At 41.1% G+C, this 17,147-nt stretch overlaps 1 protein-coding gene across 5 annotated transcripts in view; it reads left to right on the top strand.

The window, feature by feature from the left end:
• BRDT (bromodomain testis associated) overlaps window positions 1-17,147 on the top strand; it is a 68,084-nt gene that overhangs the window by 31,589 nt on the left and 19,348 nt on the right. For 4 of the 5 annotated variants that reach the window (XM_007480336.3, XM_007480332.3, XM_007480334.3 and 1 more), the window contains 7 exons: window positions 182-243; window positions 1,675-1,792; window positions 6,837-6,940; window positions 7,883-8,006; window positions 9,560-9,651; window positions 10,750-10,955; window positions 12,047-12,200. In XM_007480336.3, the coding sequence (XP_007480398.1) occupies window positions 182-243; window positions 1,675-1,792; window positions 6,837-6,940; window positions 7,883-8,006; window positions 9,560-9,651; window positions 10,750-10,955; window positions 12,047-12,200 (860 nt within the window). The remainder of the gene's footprint in view (window positions 1-181; window positions 244-1,674; window positions 1,793-6,836; window positions 6,941-7,882; window positions 8,007-9,559; window positions 9,652-10,749; window positions 10,956-12,046; window positions 12,201-17,147) is intronic. The other variant, XM_007480337.3, reaches the window with a different exon arrangement.

The following is a 17,147-nucleotide window of genomic DNA, read 5'->3' as shown; positions in this document are numbered from 1 at the left end:
AAAGCAGGAGTTGCGTCTTAAACCACTTGCCTTCAAATCAGTCTTTGATAATCCAATCTCTTAATACAAATTAAGGGATGAAGGGTAACCTTCTGCAATAAAGTGTTACAGGAAAAGTTGTAAAAACTTTAAGCCACCTAAATGAATAAATACTGAGAAATGGATTTATGTACATTTGCAGAAACATTTCCCATATTAACTGGAATCAGACAGAGTGGTTCCCCTTCCAAAGAAAAAATGAAGGTAAGTTGACTATAAAGTAATTTGGATTTTTTTAAAGAATGTGAGCTGTTAAACCTTTTTATATGATTAAAAATGTAGTTTGAAGTCTAGTCTGCCTAATTTAAAAAACCTAGCCAATACATGAGCCCGTTTTCTTGTATGATGCCTTCCCTTCCCAGGACCACAACAGATTTCATCCTCCATATAGGAAGTTCTAGGTGTGAATCCCACTCACTTCAAGGTGCTTTATTGTGTGACTGAGCTGAGTCAGTTAACCATCTCTGAGCCTCTGTTTCCTCATCTGCAAAATGAGCTCTGATTTTCACTTACTGAGTTTGGGATGTCCTAAAGACAGTTTGTGATGTGAAATTAGTGCTCCAGGGAAATGTGGGTCATCTTCATGAAATGATAAGGAACACAGGGAGCTCAGTAAAGCTGAAAAGAAACCAGAAATAAACAGAAATCCAGAGAGGAGACAATATCTAGAAGGTATGGAGTGGTCAGTAACGCCAGACGGTGCAAAGGAGTCAAGGATGAGGTTTGAGAAGCTATGGATGACAAGGGGTTGGTGGGTCCCCATTGGCAAAGACTTGTTTGTGTTTGTAGAACCAGTGGTCATGACAGAGGGCAGGCTGCTAGGGAAGGTGGTAGGGTTTGGGCTCTAATAGTGAAAAGATGTCAGCCTTGGTGGTAAGGAAAAGGGCCACCTCTCAAGAAAGGAATTGTAGGGGGCAGCTAGGTAGCTCAGTGGATTGAGAGCCAGGCCTAGAGACAGGAGGTTGTCCTAGGATCAAATCTGGCCTCAGACACTTCCCAGCTGTGTGACCCTGGGCAAGTCACTTGACCCCCATTGCCTAGCCCTTACCACTCTTCTGCCTTGGAGCCAATACTAAGTATTGACTCCAAGACGGAAGGTAAGGGTTTAAAAAAAAAAGAAGAGAAAGGAATTGTATCTCAAGAGTCTATGATGCATCTTTTAGTTATCCTCATTTGGGAAAACTCCTGTTTTTAAAATATCCAGACATAATAAGAGGTAAAAGTGGATGATCAAGCTGAAAGATGCTCTTTGTTGTCCTGAGCCGGTTGACCATGAATTGACCTTTACCTAACCTTGAAAGATAGTCCTTCAAATAAGAGTGATTTTTTTTCCCAAGGGCAGAAAGGATCCATTTGGAAAATGTACGTTCTTGATTATTTGCTTAATGGGTGTATTTTTTAGTGTAGTATTTCATGAGCAACGACAGTATTTATGCTGGACTTTGAATGTATACACACATATATTTTATAATATTTTATAGTATGCATGTGAGTATAATAGATCTAAAATACCTTGATTCCTTATAACTTGTAGTTGAATTTTTAATAGCTTATAATCACTTACTTAGATTGTTCTTTAGCAAATATTCTTCTCTGCAAAGGAATTGTTTTTCTAATATTCTTCTTGGTTTTCAGACTTTGTCTTCCTGTAGAATATTAAATCAAGATCTCTTAATTCCTAAGAAACTCGAAGAACCTCAACAGTTACAGATTTTGCAAAGTCTTCCACCAGCACAAATTAGCATTTCTCCAAGTAAGAATTTAAAAAGTTAAATGTCATCTGAAAAATTGTGACTAGCACATGTATGCATGTATATTAAAAGATTAAATTAGGTTAAAATGACTAATTAATAAATGATGGAATGATAACGTTAATCAAGAAAACTTGATTTATTAATTCATTGGAGTTGCTTTCATTTTGTTAATCCTTTGATTTTCAGGGTTTCTATTTTGGTGTTTAATTTGGAGTTTAAATTTTAGTGGCATGCTTATTGATCTTTCTTCCTTTTTTTAAACCAATGAAAGTGTTTAGAGATACACATTTTCCCTGAAGTACTACTTTGGCTGCATTCCAAAAATTTTGGTATATTGTCTCGTGATTATCATTTTTATTAATGAAATTGTTTCTCTGATTTGTTCTTTGAGCTACCTATTCTTTAACATTAAGTTATTTAATCTCTAATTACCTGTGGTCCATAAAAATGTATATTTTAATAGTTTACTTTTCTGCATTTGTTTGTGAGGCTTTGTGCCCTGGTACAATTTCTGCTGAGTTGCAATGCACAGCCAAGAAATTATTCATCCTCCTTTTTATTCCCATCCCCAAAATTCACTAAAGGTCCTTCATATCTAATTTATTTTGAAATATTCAAGTCATTCTTTTCTTTTGTTAGATTTATCCAGGTCTAAGAGGGATAAATTGAAGTATTCTACTTTGATAGTTTTACTATCTATATGTGTCTCTAACTCGGTGTCTGCTTTAAGAAATGTTTATATGCTCTATTATATGCATATATGTTTAGTACTGAGATTAATTCATTCTATATGCCTTTTGTCTTTCAACAAAATATTTGTTTGTCTTTTTAATTAAGTCTGCTTTTTCTGTTACTTTGAGGTCATGATTGCTGTCCCTGCCTTTTTACCTCGGAAAGAAGCAGGGTAGATTCTACTCTATTTATTTTAACTCTCTGCATCTGTTTGAAGTATTTTTTCTTTTCTTTTTTAATTTTTATTTGGTCATTTCCAAACATTATTCATTGGAAACAAAGATCATTTTCTTTTCTTCCCTCCTCTCCCCCCCCACCCCCCCACCTCTCCCATAGCCCACGCACAATTCCACTGGGTATCACATGTGTTCTTGATTCAAACCCATTTCCATGTTGTCGATATTTGCATTAGAGTGTTCATTTAGAGTCTCTCCTCAGTCATATATCCCCTCCACCCCTGTAGTCAAGCAGTTGCTTTTCCTCGATGTTTTTACTCCCACAGTTTATCTTCTGCTTGTGGATAGTGTTTTTTAGATCACTGCAGATTGTTCAGGGACATTGCATTGCCACTAATGGAGAAGTCCATTACTTTCGATTGTACCACAGTGTATCAGTCTCTGTGTATAATGATTCCTGGTTCTGCTCCTCTCACTCTGCATCACTTCCTGGAGGTTGTTCCAGTCTCCATGGAATTCCTCCACTTTATTATTCCTTTGAGCACAATAGTATTCCATCACCAACATATACCACAATTTGTTCAGCCATTCCCCAATTGAAGGGCATCCCCTCGTTTTCCAATTTTTGGCCACCACAAAGAGTGCAGCTATGAATATTCTTGTACAAGTCTCTTTCCTTATTATCTCTTTGGGGTACAAACCCAGCAGTGCTATGGCTGGATCAAAGGGCAGACAGTCTTTTATCACCCTAATTGCCCTCCATGAAGTATTTTTTCTTGTTAACAAACAAAAATAATTTAGATTCTGCTTTACAATTCATTCTGCTATTCTTTCCCATTTTGATGGCAAGTACATTCCATTCAAACTTAAATTACCTTACACTTTTCCTTTATTTGAAGAACAATAGAGGATGCAGCTAGGTGGCTCAGTGGATTGATAGCCAGGCCTAGAGACAAGAGGTCCTGGGTTCAAATGTGGACTCAGACACTTCCTACCTGCGTGACCCCGGGCAAGTCACCTAACCTCCATTGCCTAGCCCTTACTGCTACACAGTATTAATTCTGTGAGGGTTAAAAAAAAAAAGAACGAAGAGGACTAGAATAATGAATGAGCTCCTTATCAGTGCTCTAGGTTTTTTGTAATCTGCTAATGTTCCCCTGGTCCTCCTTTTCCTCAACCAGAGAAAACAATAACAGATTGTTATCCTTTCTTTTTCTTTAAGCTTTTCTTCAAATTCGCCTTCCTTAATTATTTTTGCTTAAAACTATTACCTCCCTGAATCTGCTTTATCTCCTTAATACCTTTTCCCTCTTTCCTGATTCCCTCTAGTATGAAATGTTTCTTTTTCCAGTGGTATATTTGTATGTTCTTCCCTTTAATTTATTATGACTAGTTCAAATGAGAAGAAGATCCAAGTCTTAACTCTTCCCACCACTTCCTCTTTATATAGACTTCTACTTGGACATGTAGGATAATTTCCCATCCTTTCTACCTCTATTGTATCCTTCCACTATTTTTTCCATTTTTCTTTTAAAATCATCAGAACATAAGAGAACCAATCCCAGGCCTTCTGTCTGAATAGATTCCCTCCATGAACTCTGATGTAGGGCTTAAAGGAGGCATATGTAGCCTATAATCTCACTGAATTAAAATGTAAAATAGTTTGTCCTCGTTTAGTCCCTTGTGATTGTTAGTTTGCCTTTTATGTTTTTATTGAGTTTCTGTGTTTGTACATACAGTCAGAGTTTTCTCCTTTGCTCTGACTTTTTTATCTAGAATGCTAGCAAGTCCTTTTTCACTAAGAGTCTTATTAATTTTTCCTTGTGGGTTTATACTCATTTTTGCTGGGTAAGTTATTTTTGGTTGTAAATCCATGTTCTTTGCTTTCTGGAATATTGGATTCCAAGTTCTCTGATCCTTTATTGTGATAGCTGCTAAGTCATAGGGTGAGTTTGACTGAGGTTCTTAAGTATTTGAATTCTTTCCTTCTGTCTGCTTGCAGTATTGTTTCTTGATCCTCTATATTTTGACTGTGATGTTCTCTGGGAGTTTTCATTGAAGTCTTCTTTCAGGATGGGACTAGGGGTTTCCTTTTTACTTCTACCCTGTTTTCTGGTTCTGAGAAAAAATGGGAAGTTTTCTTTCATGATGTCATCTTTGACTGTTCATTGATTCTTAAATTTTTCTCCTCAACCTATTTTCCAGTTCAACTGTTTTTGCTAAGAGATGCCTTAAATTTTCTTTTTTTTTTATCAGTCTTTGTTTTAATATTGTTACCTCTTGGAATCATTGGCTTCTATTTAGTCCATCCATATTTTCAAGGAGTTTATTTCTTGGAAAATGTTTTTGTACCTTTGTCCAAGCTGTTATTTCTCTTTACAATTCCCATATGTTTAGCTCTTTTTAAAAATTCTCACTTCACCTTCTCCAAAAATTCTCATTGAACTTGTGCCCAAGCTATGTTTTTCCTTGAAGCTTTATTTGTAGATATTGTAGAATCAAACTTTTCTGAATTTGTGTCTTGAATGTCCTTGCCAACATAATAGCTTTTTACAGTAGGATGCTTCTTGTTGTTTGCTTATTGCGTACTAGGGCCAGACTCTGTGGTTCTAGAGAGAATGTAGGAGCTGTTTCTCTTGGTATGGTGGTGTTCAGGGATCCCAGGGCCAGCTCGGACCATGTCCCTGCAAGCTTTCACCATCCCAGGCAGGGTCTGTGCATTCCTGACCTGGGTTTGGGTCTGAGCAATAGCCCTGGACTTGCCCCCCTTGAAGTTCTAGTAGACTGCCCCCAGACTCTGCCCCCTGGAGTCAGCCAGGAGGGATGGAAGTGTGGGCTCCCTTTGGTCTGGGATTCCTGCCCTGGCTGTCTTGCGACAGCCATAGGACCTGAGCCTGGGACCCAGCGGAGGCTGCCCCAGGAGCCCTCCTCACCCGAGCTTCTCTGCTCTTCCCAGGAAATCTCTGGCCCAGCTGGCTCTTGGCTGCCATATGGTGGCAGCTCTTGCCTTTGCCTCTTCTGGTCAGACACGATCCCTGTATCCAGGGACTTCTCTGTGCCAACCTGCACTAGAGAAAGGACTCTTGGTGATTTCCTCATCAGGATCAACCTGGTGCATTTTCTATGTCTGTGTGGGTGAATTGTGTTGGACGAGCCAGGCCGGCTATCTTCCTGGTGCTCTGCCACCTTGCCTCTGTCCTCCTTGGGGGAGAAGCCGTGCTGTGATAGTGAAGGGGGCGTCTGTCCTTTTTAATCCCTAGATGAGTGTAGGACAAGGAACATGGGTAGAATTTGTAAAAGCCACTCATTTTAGATGTAATAAAGGAAACAATTTGAGCTCTTTGGAAGTGGAATAAGCTGCCTTCAAGGGCAGAGTATGTCTCCCCACCACCACCACCACCATTTTTTTGCAGTTGTCAACCCCCAAAACCTGCTTCTTATCTGTGCATAGGCGCGAGCAGAGCAAACACTTGCATGTACAAAAATGTGTGTGTGTTTCATTCTGAAATTTGAGTCTACTGTATTTCTATGAAGGGAGCAATGAGGTGGTTCAGTGGTTAGAGTCAGACCCTGGAGGTGGGGAGGTCCTGGTTTCAAAATCTGGCCTCAGACACTTCCCAGCTGTGTGACCCTGGGCAAGTCACTTAGCCTCCATTGTCTAGCCCTTACCACTCTTCTGCCTTGGAACCAATATGCAGTGTTGATTTTAAGATAGAAGGTATGGGTTTTAAAAAAAGAGAGAGGCTACATGTGTCATCTTCCTTCCTCTAGGCTATCATTGAATTCATTGTACAGAGTTCTTGACCCTTTGAGTTATTTTTCTTTATTATAATCTATTAACGGACATTGTTTTGGTTCCTCTCGATTTAAAGTTTCCATCTGAATTTAGCTTGGCCAGGAATTAGCTTGCATTTATAGCACCATCATTATGGAATGATCTTCCCTGCAACATTACACAAAACAAAATTGTTTGTATTGAATCAATTAAGGAGGCTAAGTGAAGAATATTTAGTTTTGAGGATGCTAAATAAGAAATTTTTCTGTTTACTTAATCTTATATCTGTTATGAGCCTGTACAAAGGAGAGGGGAAATTTTATTCTCATGTGCAGCATTGACATTATTTTCAATTATTAGGTCTTCCTGAAATCATTTCCTCAGTCGATGTCACTTCTTTGTGGCAAAATGCCCCGGATATGCTCACTTTCGAGGCCTTCACGCCCATTCTCAGTGTTTCAGAGGTAACACTTTTTCTGCACTAAGTAGGACTTGAATGTTTAAAATATGGGTTCTGAAAATGTCAGTCTCTTAACTCGTTTTGTCAGATTTGAGTTGGCTTTGAATTTACCAGTGAGATATATAGAAACGTGGATGTGGTCTCGGACTCATTTTGCATTCATCTAGTTCCTAATTCAGTTCCGTGTAGAATGATTAGTTCTCTTTTTATAAAGATTCTTCCTCAGAACTACAGCACCCATAGGCAGGAGGCAGCCAAGAGGAGCCATGGGCTGGGCCTGTTTGCCTAGTCTGTGTTCCTCACCTGTGAAAAAGGGAGGGAGGGAGCAAATGACTTCTGACTCTTATCTCTTATTTCTGAAAATGGAAACATTTTTTCATTCTGGGATTTTCGTAAACTGCCTTTAAGAAAAAAGGGGCGTAGTCACAGACTTAGAAATTAAAGACTTCGTCTTTGTAGTTATCCCCTTTTTGCATTTAAGGGAAATTAAAGGCCAGAAATAAAGTCATACAGCTCTTCGATTCAATACCCAACTCTTTTATTTCATCAACATTTTATCATCCTCATTTCTGAAAAGTACTTACTTATTAACACTGATTTAGCTAGCTGCTGAGAGAGCCATCATTCTATACAATATACACATGTGGTCAATCCCATTCTTTGGGAATTCTTTAAGTTCCATTTAATATAATTGTTGTAAAATTTGAAGTCAAACCTGAACACAAAATTAGATGTTGGTTTGAAAACAGTGAAGATGTTTACTAGAAGAGACTGACCATAGCCACAATTTCCTGTTATAACTAAAAATTATGTTTTTTAAAAAATCTTTGAATAATAAAAACAATTTGAGAAACTGAATTGTGACTAAGAGTTTCAAAGTCTAGTATGACCCAGTTGATAGATTCAAAACATTATTGAACTATTTTGGGGTATATTTTCCCCCCAGCAAACCTCATTTAGTGGTGACGGAAAAAATGAGTGCACATCTATAGTGAATGCTGGAAAATCAACCCTTCTTATAACTACGATGTGGGAAGGAATCAACTCTAAAACTGTGAAAAAAGAGGAAAGTAAGTGTGAAGAGTAAACATAAATAGTGCTTTGGAAGGTTCATAGGTTGTTTTTGTACCAAAGACTTAAAGGAATATTTGGTTTAAGCATTTGAAGTTTGCTAGAGATGTAAGTGGTATCATAACACTGCTCCCAGGTATGTGCATTCTGGCCACCGTTGGGTTTCTTTGACGAGAGAGACCTCAACTTTCTCCAAATGTTTCAGCATTAGATTTAACCCACACTTCTATATTCTGACCTCAACTTCTATTTGGGAAACATGATCCCTAAACACATCTGTGCCCCTGCTCTTCTCTCCCTTCCACACTCTCCCTCATACTGCTTCTTACAAACTGAGAGATTTCTAAATCCAAATGTTTGCCCTCTAGTCAAAGTATAATTCTTTTCCAAGTATTTGCTCTCCAAATCACTTATGTACCGTTTTGGATGCCCTCTGCCTGTAGAAGGCTGAAAGTAGAAATAGTGTGCAAATGTAGAAGAAAATATGCATTTTGTACATACTTGACCATGGAAGGTCTGCCTTTGGCATCACCAACCTTACCATGTTCCACCTCACTTCTCAGTTATCAATTCTTGGGGCTCTCTAGAACTCAGTGGCATTTCTGGCATTTTCCCTTTTTGCCCTTCTCCTAATGCAGGTTTTCATAACCACCTGCCTGGCTCTGTGTGGGGGTTTTCCTACACCACCTCCTGCCCTTCACTGTTGTCAGAATCCTCTTCCTTTGGCAGCAATTTAATTGTCATTTCTGTACCCTAAAACCTTCTGTGGCCACCCAAGGAGAGTTCAGACTCCTCTGCCCCTTCCCACTTGTCACCCTGAGGGATTTAGGAAGCACCCACAGGGCTTCTGTCTTACCTGCAGGTCCTGCCTTCCCCTCAGGACATGAATTCTCAGACCTTGGGCTTGCTTTATCCTTGACCAAGGAGATGGGGAATGAGGGTTAGGGCAAGGGTTAGTGAAGTGTAGTAACTTTTGGAGGCACTGTGAGTGTTATTTCCATTTGATTATATGAGGAAACCCCTGGGCCTCATTCCGTGTATGGGTCAGAACCAGAATAATATAGAACTCTGGGCCAGGCCCTCCTTCCTTGGATGCTACTTCGGTACCCTGGTACCCTGGGGGCAGGAGAAGCACATGAGGATGGCCAGAATAGCAGGAGCATGTTTTGTGAGAAGAGAAGGGCCAGATGTCCAGAGAAAGGTGTATTATGCTCTCTTCAGATTGAGGTTACCTCTAGGATTTCTGGGAAAAGGGGGAAGTGCTATGGTACCTTTTTCTGGTCAGATTTTGTTTACATTTCTGACTCACAACACTTTAGAGATGGGGAAAAAAAAGAAGTTTTCCCTAGACCAACATCTTACGTCTCCAGCGACTGACTCCAGTCACCTTATTTAATGTATGAGAAAACCAAGTTTCAGAGAAGGAGACGGATCTCCCCAAAAAGTACGTAGGATAGCAGAGATTTGAACCTGAGTCCCTTGCCTCGGGCTCAATTGTTGGTTCCATTGTGCCTCAAGGGGCAAATCTCTGAAGGGTGCACTTGTTTTCCAGGTGCATCAGAGCAGCCCGTTGCTGCCGCCTTCCACCAGACTGCTCTGGGCCTGAACGTGTTGGAGCCTGAGCTTCACCTGCCGACTAAGAAGGTGAGAGTCCTTCAGGCAGTGCCATGCAGGCAAGCCCTGTGTGTCCCCTGCCTCGAAGCCACGGGCCGGCTGGCTCTGGTTTGGGGATGCCCCTGCAGTGTGGCTTTGCTGTATGGATGGGTTTTGTGGAGCGAGAATGTAGACATGAGGCTCCTGAAGCTCCTCTTCCTGCCGTTGGAAGTCGGGGGATTCCGAGGGAAACCTTCCCCCAATGCGTAATCACCCCTGTCAGAGCGCCAGTTCTTCCACACTGACCTTCCGAAAGCCATTTGATTCAGCCGGGCTGATGTTCCCGGAGCCCCAAGCATTAGTCAGGAAGTTCTTCAGCCCGGCCAGCACAGGCAGCTTATCCATGTATCCAGAGGCCCCAGAGCGCTGTGTGTGATGTCGCCTAACCCAGCCAAGGACTTTAAAATGTGGAGATGCTGGTCAGGAGTTCTGTAAACGTGAAGCGGCTGTGAACAAAGTTTCTTACTCATTTTAACTCACTTAAGCCTGACCAAACTGGTTTGAATCCTGCCCCCAATACATTATCCAGGGCCACTGGCAGCTCAAAGACGCATCATCTCAGAGGGTTTAATCAGAAGGGGGCTTCTGCCCTTGGGATTCCTTCTTGGGTCTGCTCTAAACCTCCTCTCCTCTATCTCCCACATCCACCTCCAGCCTCCCCTCTCCCCAAAAAAAGCAGCCCATAACCAAAAAATACTTGTTTGTTTTTAATGAACTCTAAAATGTGCTACTTAATTCTTTGATCAGAACCATTCCTGGACTAGTAAAAACTGTTCGAAATTGGAAATGTAGATTGTCTTAACTATCACCAGTAAGAGGGAAATAGAGACTTGTTTTTATCAGACTCAGAGTTCTTTTGATATTCTTTTATTACTGATACCAGAGCATTCCTTTTTTTGTTATCAAAATTTGGATTTTTTTTTTTGAGGACAGAATCTTTGGAGGGAGACTTTCTAGCTGAGTGTATATCTTTGGCGATCTGATCTTTATCTGGAATATTTGATACAAAATCTAGTTGTGTGTTCCCATCCCAGTTAATACCTTTCCTTCTTATCCTGGTTGCACCAACAATTAAAACGTTTCTTTTAGGACATAAAGATCAAGAATGTGGATTCTTGGACAAATTTAGGAAAAACAGTTACAACTTCAGTCTTATCAAAATCATCGGATGATCTCTTCCGGCAGTTCAGGAAAGCAGCAATGGAAAAGGAAGTGAAGACCCGAACCCAGGAGCAAATAAGGAAGCAGCTGGGTCAAGATCCAAAGGAACCAAAAACCCATCCAGATAAACACAGGTCTGTGATTCATGAGATTACTAAGGGCATAAATTTTAAATGTAGCATTTCTTCTATGGTTTGTACCAAGTATTTTACACATTTGTTTGAATACACAGCTCCTATCTTAATCACAGAATTGCTCTTTAAAAGTAACAATAAAATGGAATAGAAAGAGATTAATTTCTCAACTGAACATTCATTGCCTCTACTGTTTTCAGGCAGGACACCTAGGTGGTGCAGGTCTGGAGTCAAAAAGAAGGAAGTTCAAATCCAGCTTCAGGCAATAACCAAGTGACTCTGGGCAAGTCACTTAATTCTGTTTGCCTCAGTGTCCTCATCTATAAAATGACCTGGAGAAGGAAATAGCAAACCATTTGTGAATCTTTGCCAAAGAAACTCCAAATGGGATTACAGAGTTGGACCCAAGTGAAAATGAATGAACAACAAGTGTGCCAGGCTAGGTGTTGGGGGGGATGAAGGTGGCCCAACACGGCCTCTGGAGTTACAGAGCCCAGATGGCCCTGGGGAATCGAAGGCATCTCCAGGGAAGGAAGTTTATCATTAAAGGAAGGAAAGAACGCAGCTACAGGGGAACCATCCAAAAAGATGGGTTAGAAGCCGGAGCACCCCAATTTCCTGTTGAAGAAGGAGAGGCCTATGCCATGGCAGGGCTAAGAATGGCACCCAGGCCACTGTGGCCCAGCACAGCTGTGTTCCTTGGGTTCTCCTGGGAGTCCCAGAGGAACCCTGCTTTTGGCACTTTGTGGATCTCCCCCTTCTCATTGGGAATTGGTGGAATGGGGTGAATTCCAGAGCCCCCCTTTCTCTCCTCCTGTCAGTCTGTGTCAATCTGCAGCAATGAGATGAGAAGGGCCCAGAGACACAGGCCTTATTTGGGGAACACCATTCCGGCCACAACTTTTACATAACTTTCTGGAGAAGAGAATAGCAGGGTGATGTAAATCCACACACTGAACAAAACCCCTGAATGGCCTGTTTTCATAAAGCTAGTCACTTTACAGCCTCATTGTAAAATAGGAGATTGTTTCTAGGCTTTAGAGATAATCGCTTTTAATATTTTCTGATGAAACAAAAATGTTGTTTTAAAGGCACTTTGACAACAATCCAAATAAAATTCGAAACGAGTGTTATCCTGAAGACCAAAAGCCACATCCAGCACCCCTGGAAGTGCAAGACCCCAGGCTCATCAAAGACCGTAACTTAGCGAGAAAGAAAGAGCAAGAGCGCAGGAGAAGGGAAGCAGTAAGTAAAACGGGTCTGCGGGCCACTTGCCCAGTGAGGTGAAAGTTCCAGCAGCCCCTGAGGCTCACTCCAGTCCCAGGCCCTCTTAGCCCTCAGCTTCCTCATGCTTCCTTATGTTCTTTGGCCTCTGTGCCTCTTCTCTAAGTCAGGATCCCCAGGCATTGAGACCCTTTGGTTCCTGCATCTCTCAGCGACCTGGAGGTCAAAGACCACTGAGTAAATTCAGGCATGGACAAGCCCTCAGAGAAAGGAAGTAAAGAACCACAGAAACAGGAAGCTGATTCCCCAGGCACTGCCCCCCAGGCAGCCCAGGAAAATATGATTGGTTCTTGAGGTGTGACACGTGAGTGAGTGGGTGGAGAAAAGAGCTTATAAGGGGAGACCGAGCAGGAATAAACAACATTTTTGGCATGAGTGTGGAGAGCAGAATGAATGCTTGTTGGAGTTTAGCTAGAGGCCCACGAATGGTGACCATAGATTAGAAAGCCAAGTATCTCTACCTCTCCTACTTTCCCTTTTTACTACAACTACTCCTTTGATTTAATAAAGTTATTACGCTACTACCAGCCTTGTAATTTTAGTTATTACAGTTGTTTATCCAGGGTCTCTCTGGTGTTGTACCACCACACTAAAAGTCGTTATCAGGGCACTGTTGGTCTCAAAGGAGATGGTTGGAGGCCCCTCTCCTCACTGCCGTTCCTGGGTCTGAACAGGGCTAGGGAATGGCTTAGTGTGGGGTTCAGTTTAATATCATACGGATGTCAACTGAAGTATCTGGGGTGTGAAGAGTCCTGCTCTGGTGTTTGAAGAGGTCAAGGAGCCTCCAGACTGGCTGGGGCATATGCCCTAGTCAGGGGAGTCCAGAGGCCACCTCCGAGTTTCCTTTTCCCCAAGGCGAACTTTTTCTGCTTTGTCCTCCTGTCCTTCATGATCACTTTTTCTCCCTATGTCATGGAACTTTCTGGCTTTTCTTTTATAAAGCAGCTTAATTTGTAATCACTGCCAGTGTCCTTAAACCCCACTTTCACACCAGGTCCCTCAGTGTCCATCAGCAATTGTCTTGACTTTTTCTTTTTTCATTTTAAAGATATTTTATTTCACCAATTACATGTAATAAATTTCCACATAACTTTTTCTGAAGTTTTAGGATGCAAATTGTCTCCCTCCTCACTCCTAGTGCTGCCAGGCAATTTGATCTGGGACGTATGTGTACTATCATGCTGCAACACATGTTTCCATATAAAACCAAAACCCCAAAACATAAACCCACATAAACAAGTGAAAAACTGCATATTTTCTTCTGCATTCTGACTCAACAGGTCTTTTTCTGGAAGTGAACAGCATTCTTTGTCCTAAGTCCCTCAGAATTGTCTTGGCTCACTGTATTGCTGTTAATAGCAGAATCATATCACATTTGATCATTCCACAATATTGCAGTTCCTGTGTATAATATTCTCCTGGGTCTGCTTATTTCACTCTGCATCAGTTCCTGAAGGTCTTTTCCAGCTTCCTCCAATCCTCCAGTTCATCATTCCTTTGCAGCACAATCGTATTCTATCACCATCAGATACCACAGTCTGTTCAGCCTTTCCCTAATAGAGGGACATCTCTTCAGTTTTCCAATTCTTTGCCTACACAAAAAGTGCAACTATAAATAATTTTGTACAAGTGGACTCTCTCCCCCCCCCCCCCCCCTCCTTTATCTCTTTGGGATACAGAGCTAGTAGTGGTATTACTGAATCAAAGGTGTGGCTTCATAGCCCTTTGGGCATAGTTCCAAATTGCCCTCCAGAATGGTTGGATCAGTTTATGATTCCACCAGCAACGCATTAGTGTCCAATTTTGCCACCTCCCCTCCAACATTTATCAACTTTACTGCCATATTAGTCAATCTGAAAAGTGTTTTAATGTGCATTTCTCAAGTTGAAGGACTTGGAACATTTTTTAAATATGATTATTAATAGTTTTGATTTCTTCATCTGAAAACTTATTCATATCCTTTGACCATTTGTCAACTGGGGAATGACTTATATTCTTATAAACTGACTTAGTTCTGTATATATTTGAGAAATGAGACTTTTCTCAGAGAAATTGCTGATATAATTTTTTCCCAGTTTGTTGTTTTACCTTTACATTGATTTTGTTTGTAAAAAAACCCTTTTTAATTTAAGAGTCAAAATTATTAATTTTACATCTTGTAATGTTCTCTATATCTTGTTTGGTCATAAATTCTTCCTTTCTCCCTAGATCTGCCAGGCAAACTATTCTATATTCCCCTAGTTTTTATAATCAAGATCTGGTACTGCTGCTCGGCCATCCTTCACTTTTTTTTTCATTACTTCTCTTAATATGTTTGATCTTTTCTTCTCCCAGATGAATTTTATTATTTTTTCTAGTTCTATAACATTCTATAATAAAATTTTATAAAATCATCTTTTGGTAGCTTTATTGGTATGACACTGAATAAGTAAAATGAATTTAGGTAGTATTGTCATTTTTATTAAATCTGCCTACTCATGAGCAATTGATGTTTTTCTAATTGTTTAGATATGACTTTATTTGTGTGAAAAGTGTTCTGTCAAATGTTCTAAATCACTCTTGATTAGAGAAATGCAAATTAAAACAATACTGAGGTACCTATCAGATTGGCCAGTATGAGAGTAAAGTAAAATGATAAATGTTGGAAGAAATGTGGCAAAATTGGGACACTAATACATTGCTGGTGGAGTTGTAAACTGATCTGACAATTCTTGGAGGGCGGTTTAGAACTATATCCAAAGGGCTATAAACTGTGCATCCAGTAATACCACTAGTGAGTCTATATCCCAAAGAGATAAAAAGGGTGGAGGGGGCTACTTGTGCAAAAATATTTATAGCTGCTCTTTTTGTGGTGGCAAAAAAAATGAGAAATTGAGGGCATGACCATCCATTGGGGAGTGACTGAACCAATTGTAGAACATTTTAGTGATGGAATACTATTGTGCTATAAGAAATAAGCAGGATGATTTCATAAAAAGGCTGGAAAGCTGAGCAGGAACTAAAGCAGAGTGAAATAATCAGAACAAGGAGACCATTGTAATAACAGCAATATTGGATGATGACTATCCCTCAAAACTTGGCTGCTCTCAGCAATGCACTGACCTGGGACAATCCTGAAAAACTTATGATGGGGATACTATCACCCTCCAGAAAAAGAACTGTTGGAGTCCTCTTTCACATCAGTGTATTCATGGTTTTATTCTGGGGTTTTGGTTATGAGTTTGCTCTTACAACAGTGACCAATATGAAAGCATGATTTACATGACATTAAAAAAAGAAGAAAATGTTTTGTCATTGTGGTTATATGATTCCTGTGTTTGTCAAGGGAAATCTATACCCAAGTGTTTTATATTTTTTAGAGCAGTAACGGGCAACCTTTTGGACCTTTTTCAGGACCCTATGCCATGCCCCACCTTCCCCAGACTGGGTGCCAGTGCCCACCCCCCATTGCATGCCTTGCCAGACTGCGAGCATGTGACCACTGAGGATACCAGTACAATTAGAGGAATACTTCGTCATTCCCTTCCTGGAGATGACAGAGTTCCCAGTGCAATTTCTATACATTGCATGAGTCATATTAAAAGGAGAAGAGTCAGTTACTCAACCCTTAGCAAAGCATTTATATTGCTGGGCCTGGGGATATTTAGTAAAAGTGAAAGCTGATTTTCTAGAAGCCTCAGACATTTGGTTGGCCATTCAGGCAGCTCCTGGGATTTTCTTCACAAACCTAGAAGACTGCCACCTATTTGGGGGGGGGGGGGGGGCGGGGAATAGAGGATTTAATGCAAGAGACATGAGTCCATGTATTCTGACCTTCCAGTATTACAGCAGTAGAGGTGGATAGGATGGCTCTATGGGGACCCTCCCATGTTTAGATCAGGATCCCTCCCTTTGGGCCAGATGTGTGATTTCTCCATCTTCCTTTGAAGGTTTAGGGAAGATCTGATTAGCCTATCCCCATAGGGCTTGGTGAATGGGGCTCAGGGCTTGGTGAATGGGGCTCAGCCCTAGATTTGCTCAGGGGGTTATTTTAATTGGGGTCAGTGCAATCAGGAGGGCCTAGACCCTATCAATTCTTGGCTTACAAAAGCATGACTGTTACTTGTTCTATTCACCCAATAAGGATCCACAAAGATTAAAAGGACTTTGTACCTTTTGCAGGGTGTTAGGTGGGAGAATCTATCACCAATCTAAGGGGAATGGCCTGTGCCACTGCACTGCTTGGCTCCCTGGAGCTGGGGGGTTTGGGGGGAGGGTGGGACACACTGGAGCAACTCTGAACCAACTCCCCTGCAGTTGTGGAAAGAGGAAGGAATGCCCCACCTCCTGCATTTGGGGGCAGAGCTTGTCTCCTAGCTGGCCAAGCCAGGTGTCTGCTTGTGCCCATAGAGAGGCCTCTGCATGCCATCTTCAGCACACATGCCATGGGTTCGCCATCATAGACCTAGAGTGATTTTATTTTTTTTTTTAATTTTATAGTATTTTATTTGATCATTTCCATGCATTTTTCATTAAAGACAAAGATCATTTTCTTTTCCTCCCTCCCACTCCCCCCGTGGCCGACGCGTGATTCCACTGGTATCATATGTGTTCTTGACTCAAACCCATTGCCATGTTGTTAGTATTTGCATCAGAGTGTTCGCTCAGAGTCTTTCCTCTGTCATGTCCCCTCAGCCATTGTAGTCAGGCAGTTGCTTTTCCTCGGTGTTTCTACTCCCTCAGTTTGTCCTCTGCTTATGGATAGTGTTTTTTTCTCCTTGATCCCTGCAGATTGTTCAGGGACATTACACCACCACTAATGGAGAAGTCCATTATATTCGATTATACCACAGTGTGTTTGTCTCTGTGTACAATGTTCTCCTGGTTCTGCTCCTCTCGCTCTGCATCACTTCCTGGAGGTTGTTCCAG

Source organism: Monodelphis domestica, chromosome 2 (assembly GCF_027887165.1).
Source record: "Monodelphis domestica isolate mMonDom1 chromosome 2, mMonDom1.pri, whole genome shotgun sequence".
In the NCBI taxonomy this organism is placed as follows: domain Eukaryota; kingdom Metazoa; phylum Chordata; class Mammalia; order Didelphimorphia; family Didelphidae; genus Monodelphis; species Monodelphis domestica.
Note: the sequence above shows the minus strand (reverse complement) of the source record. Positions and strands in the feature narration are given on the sequence as shown.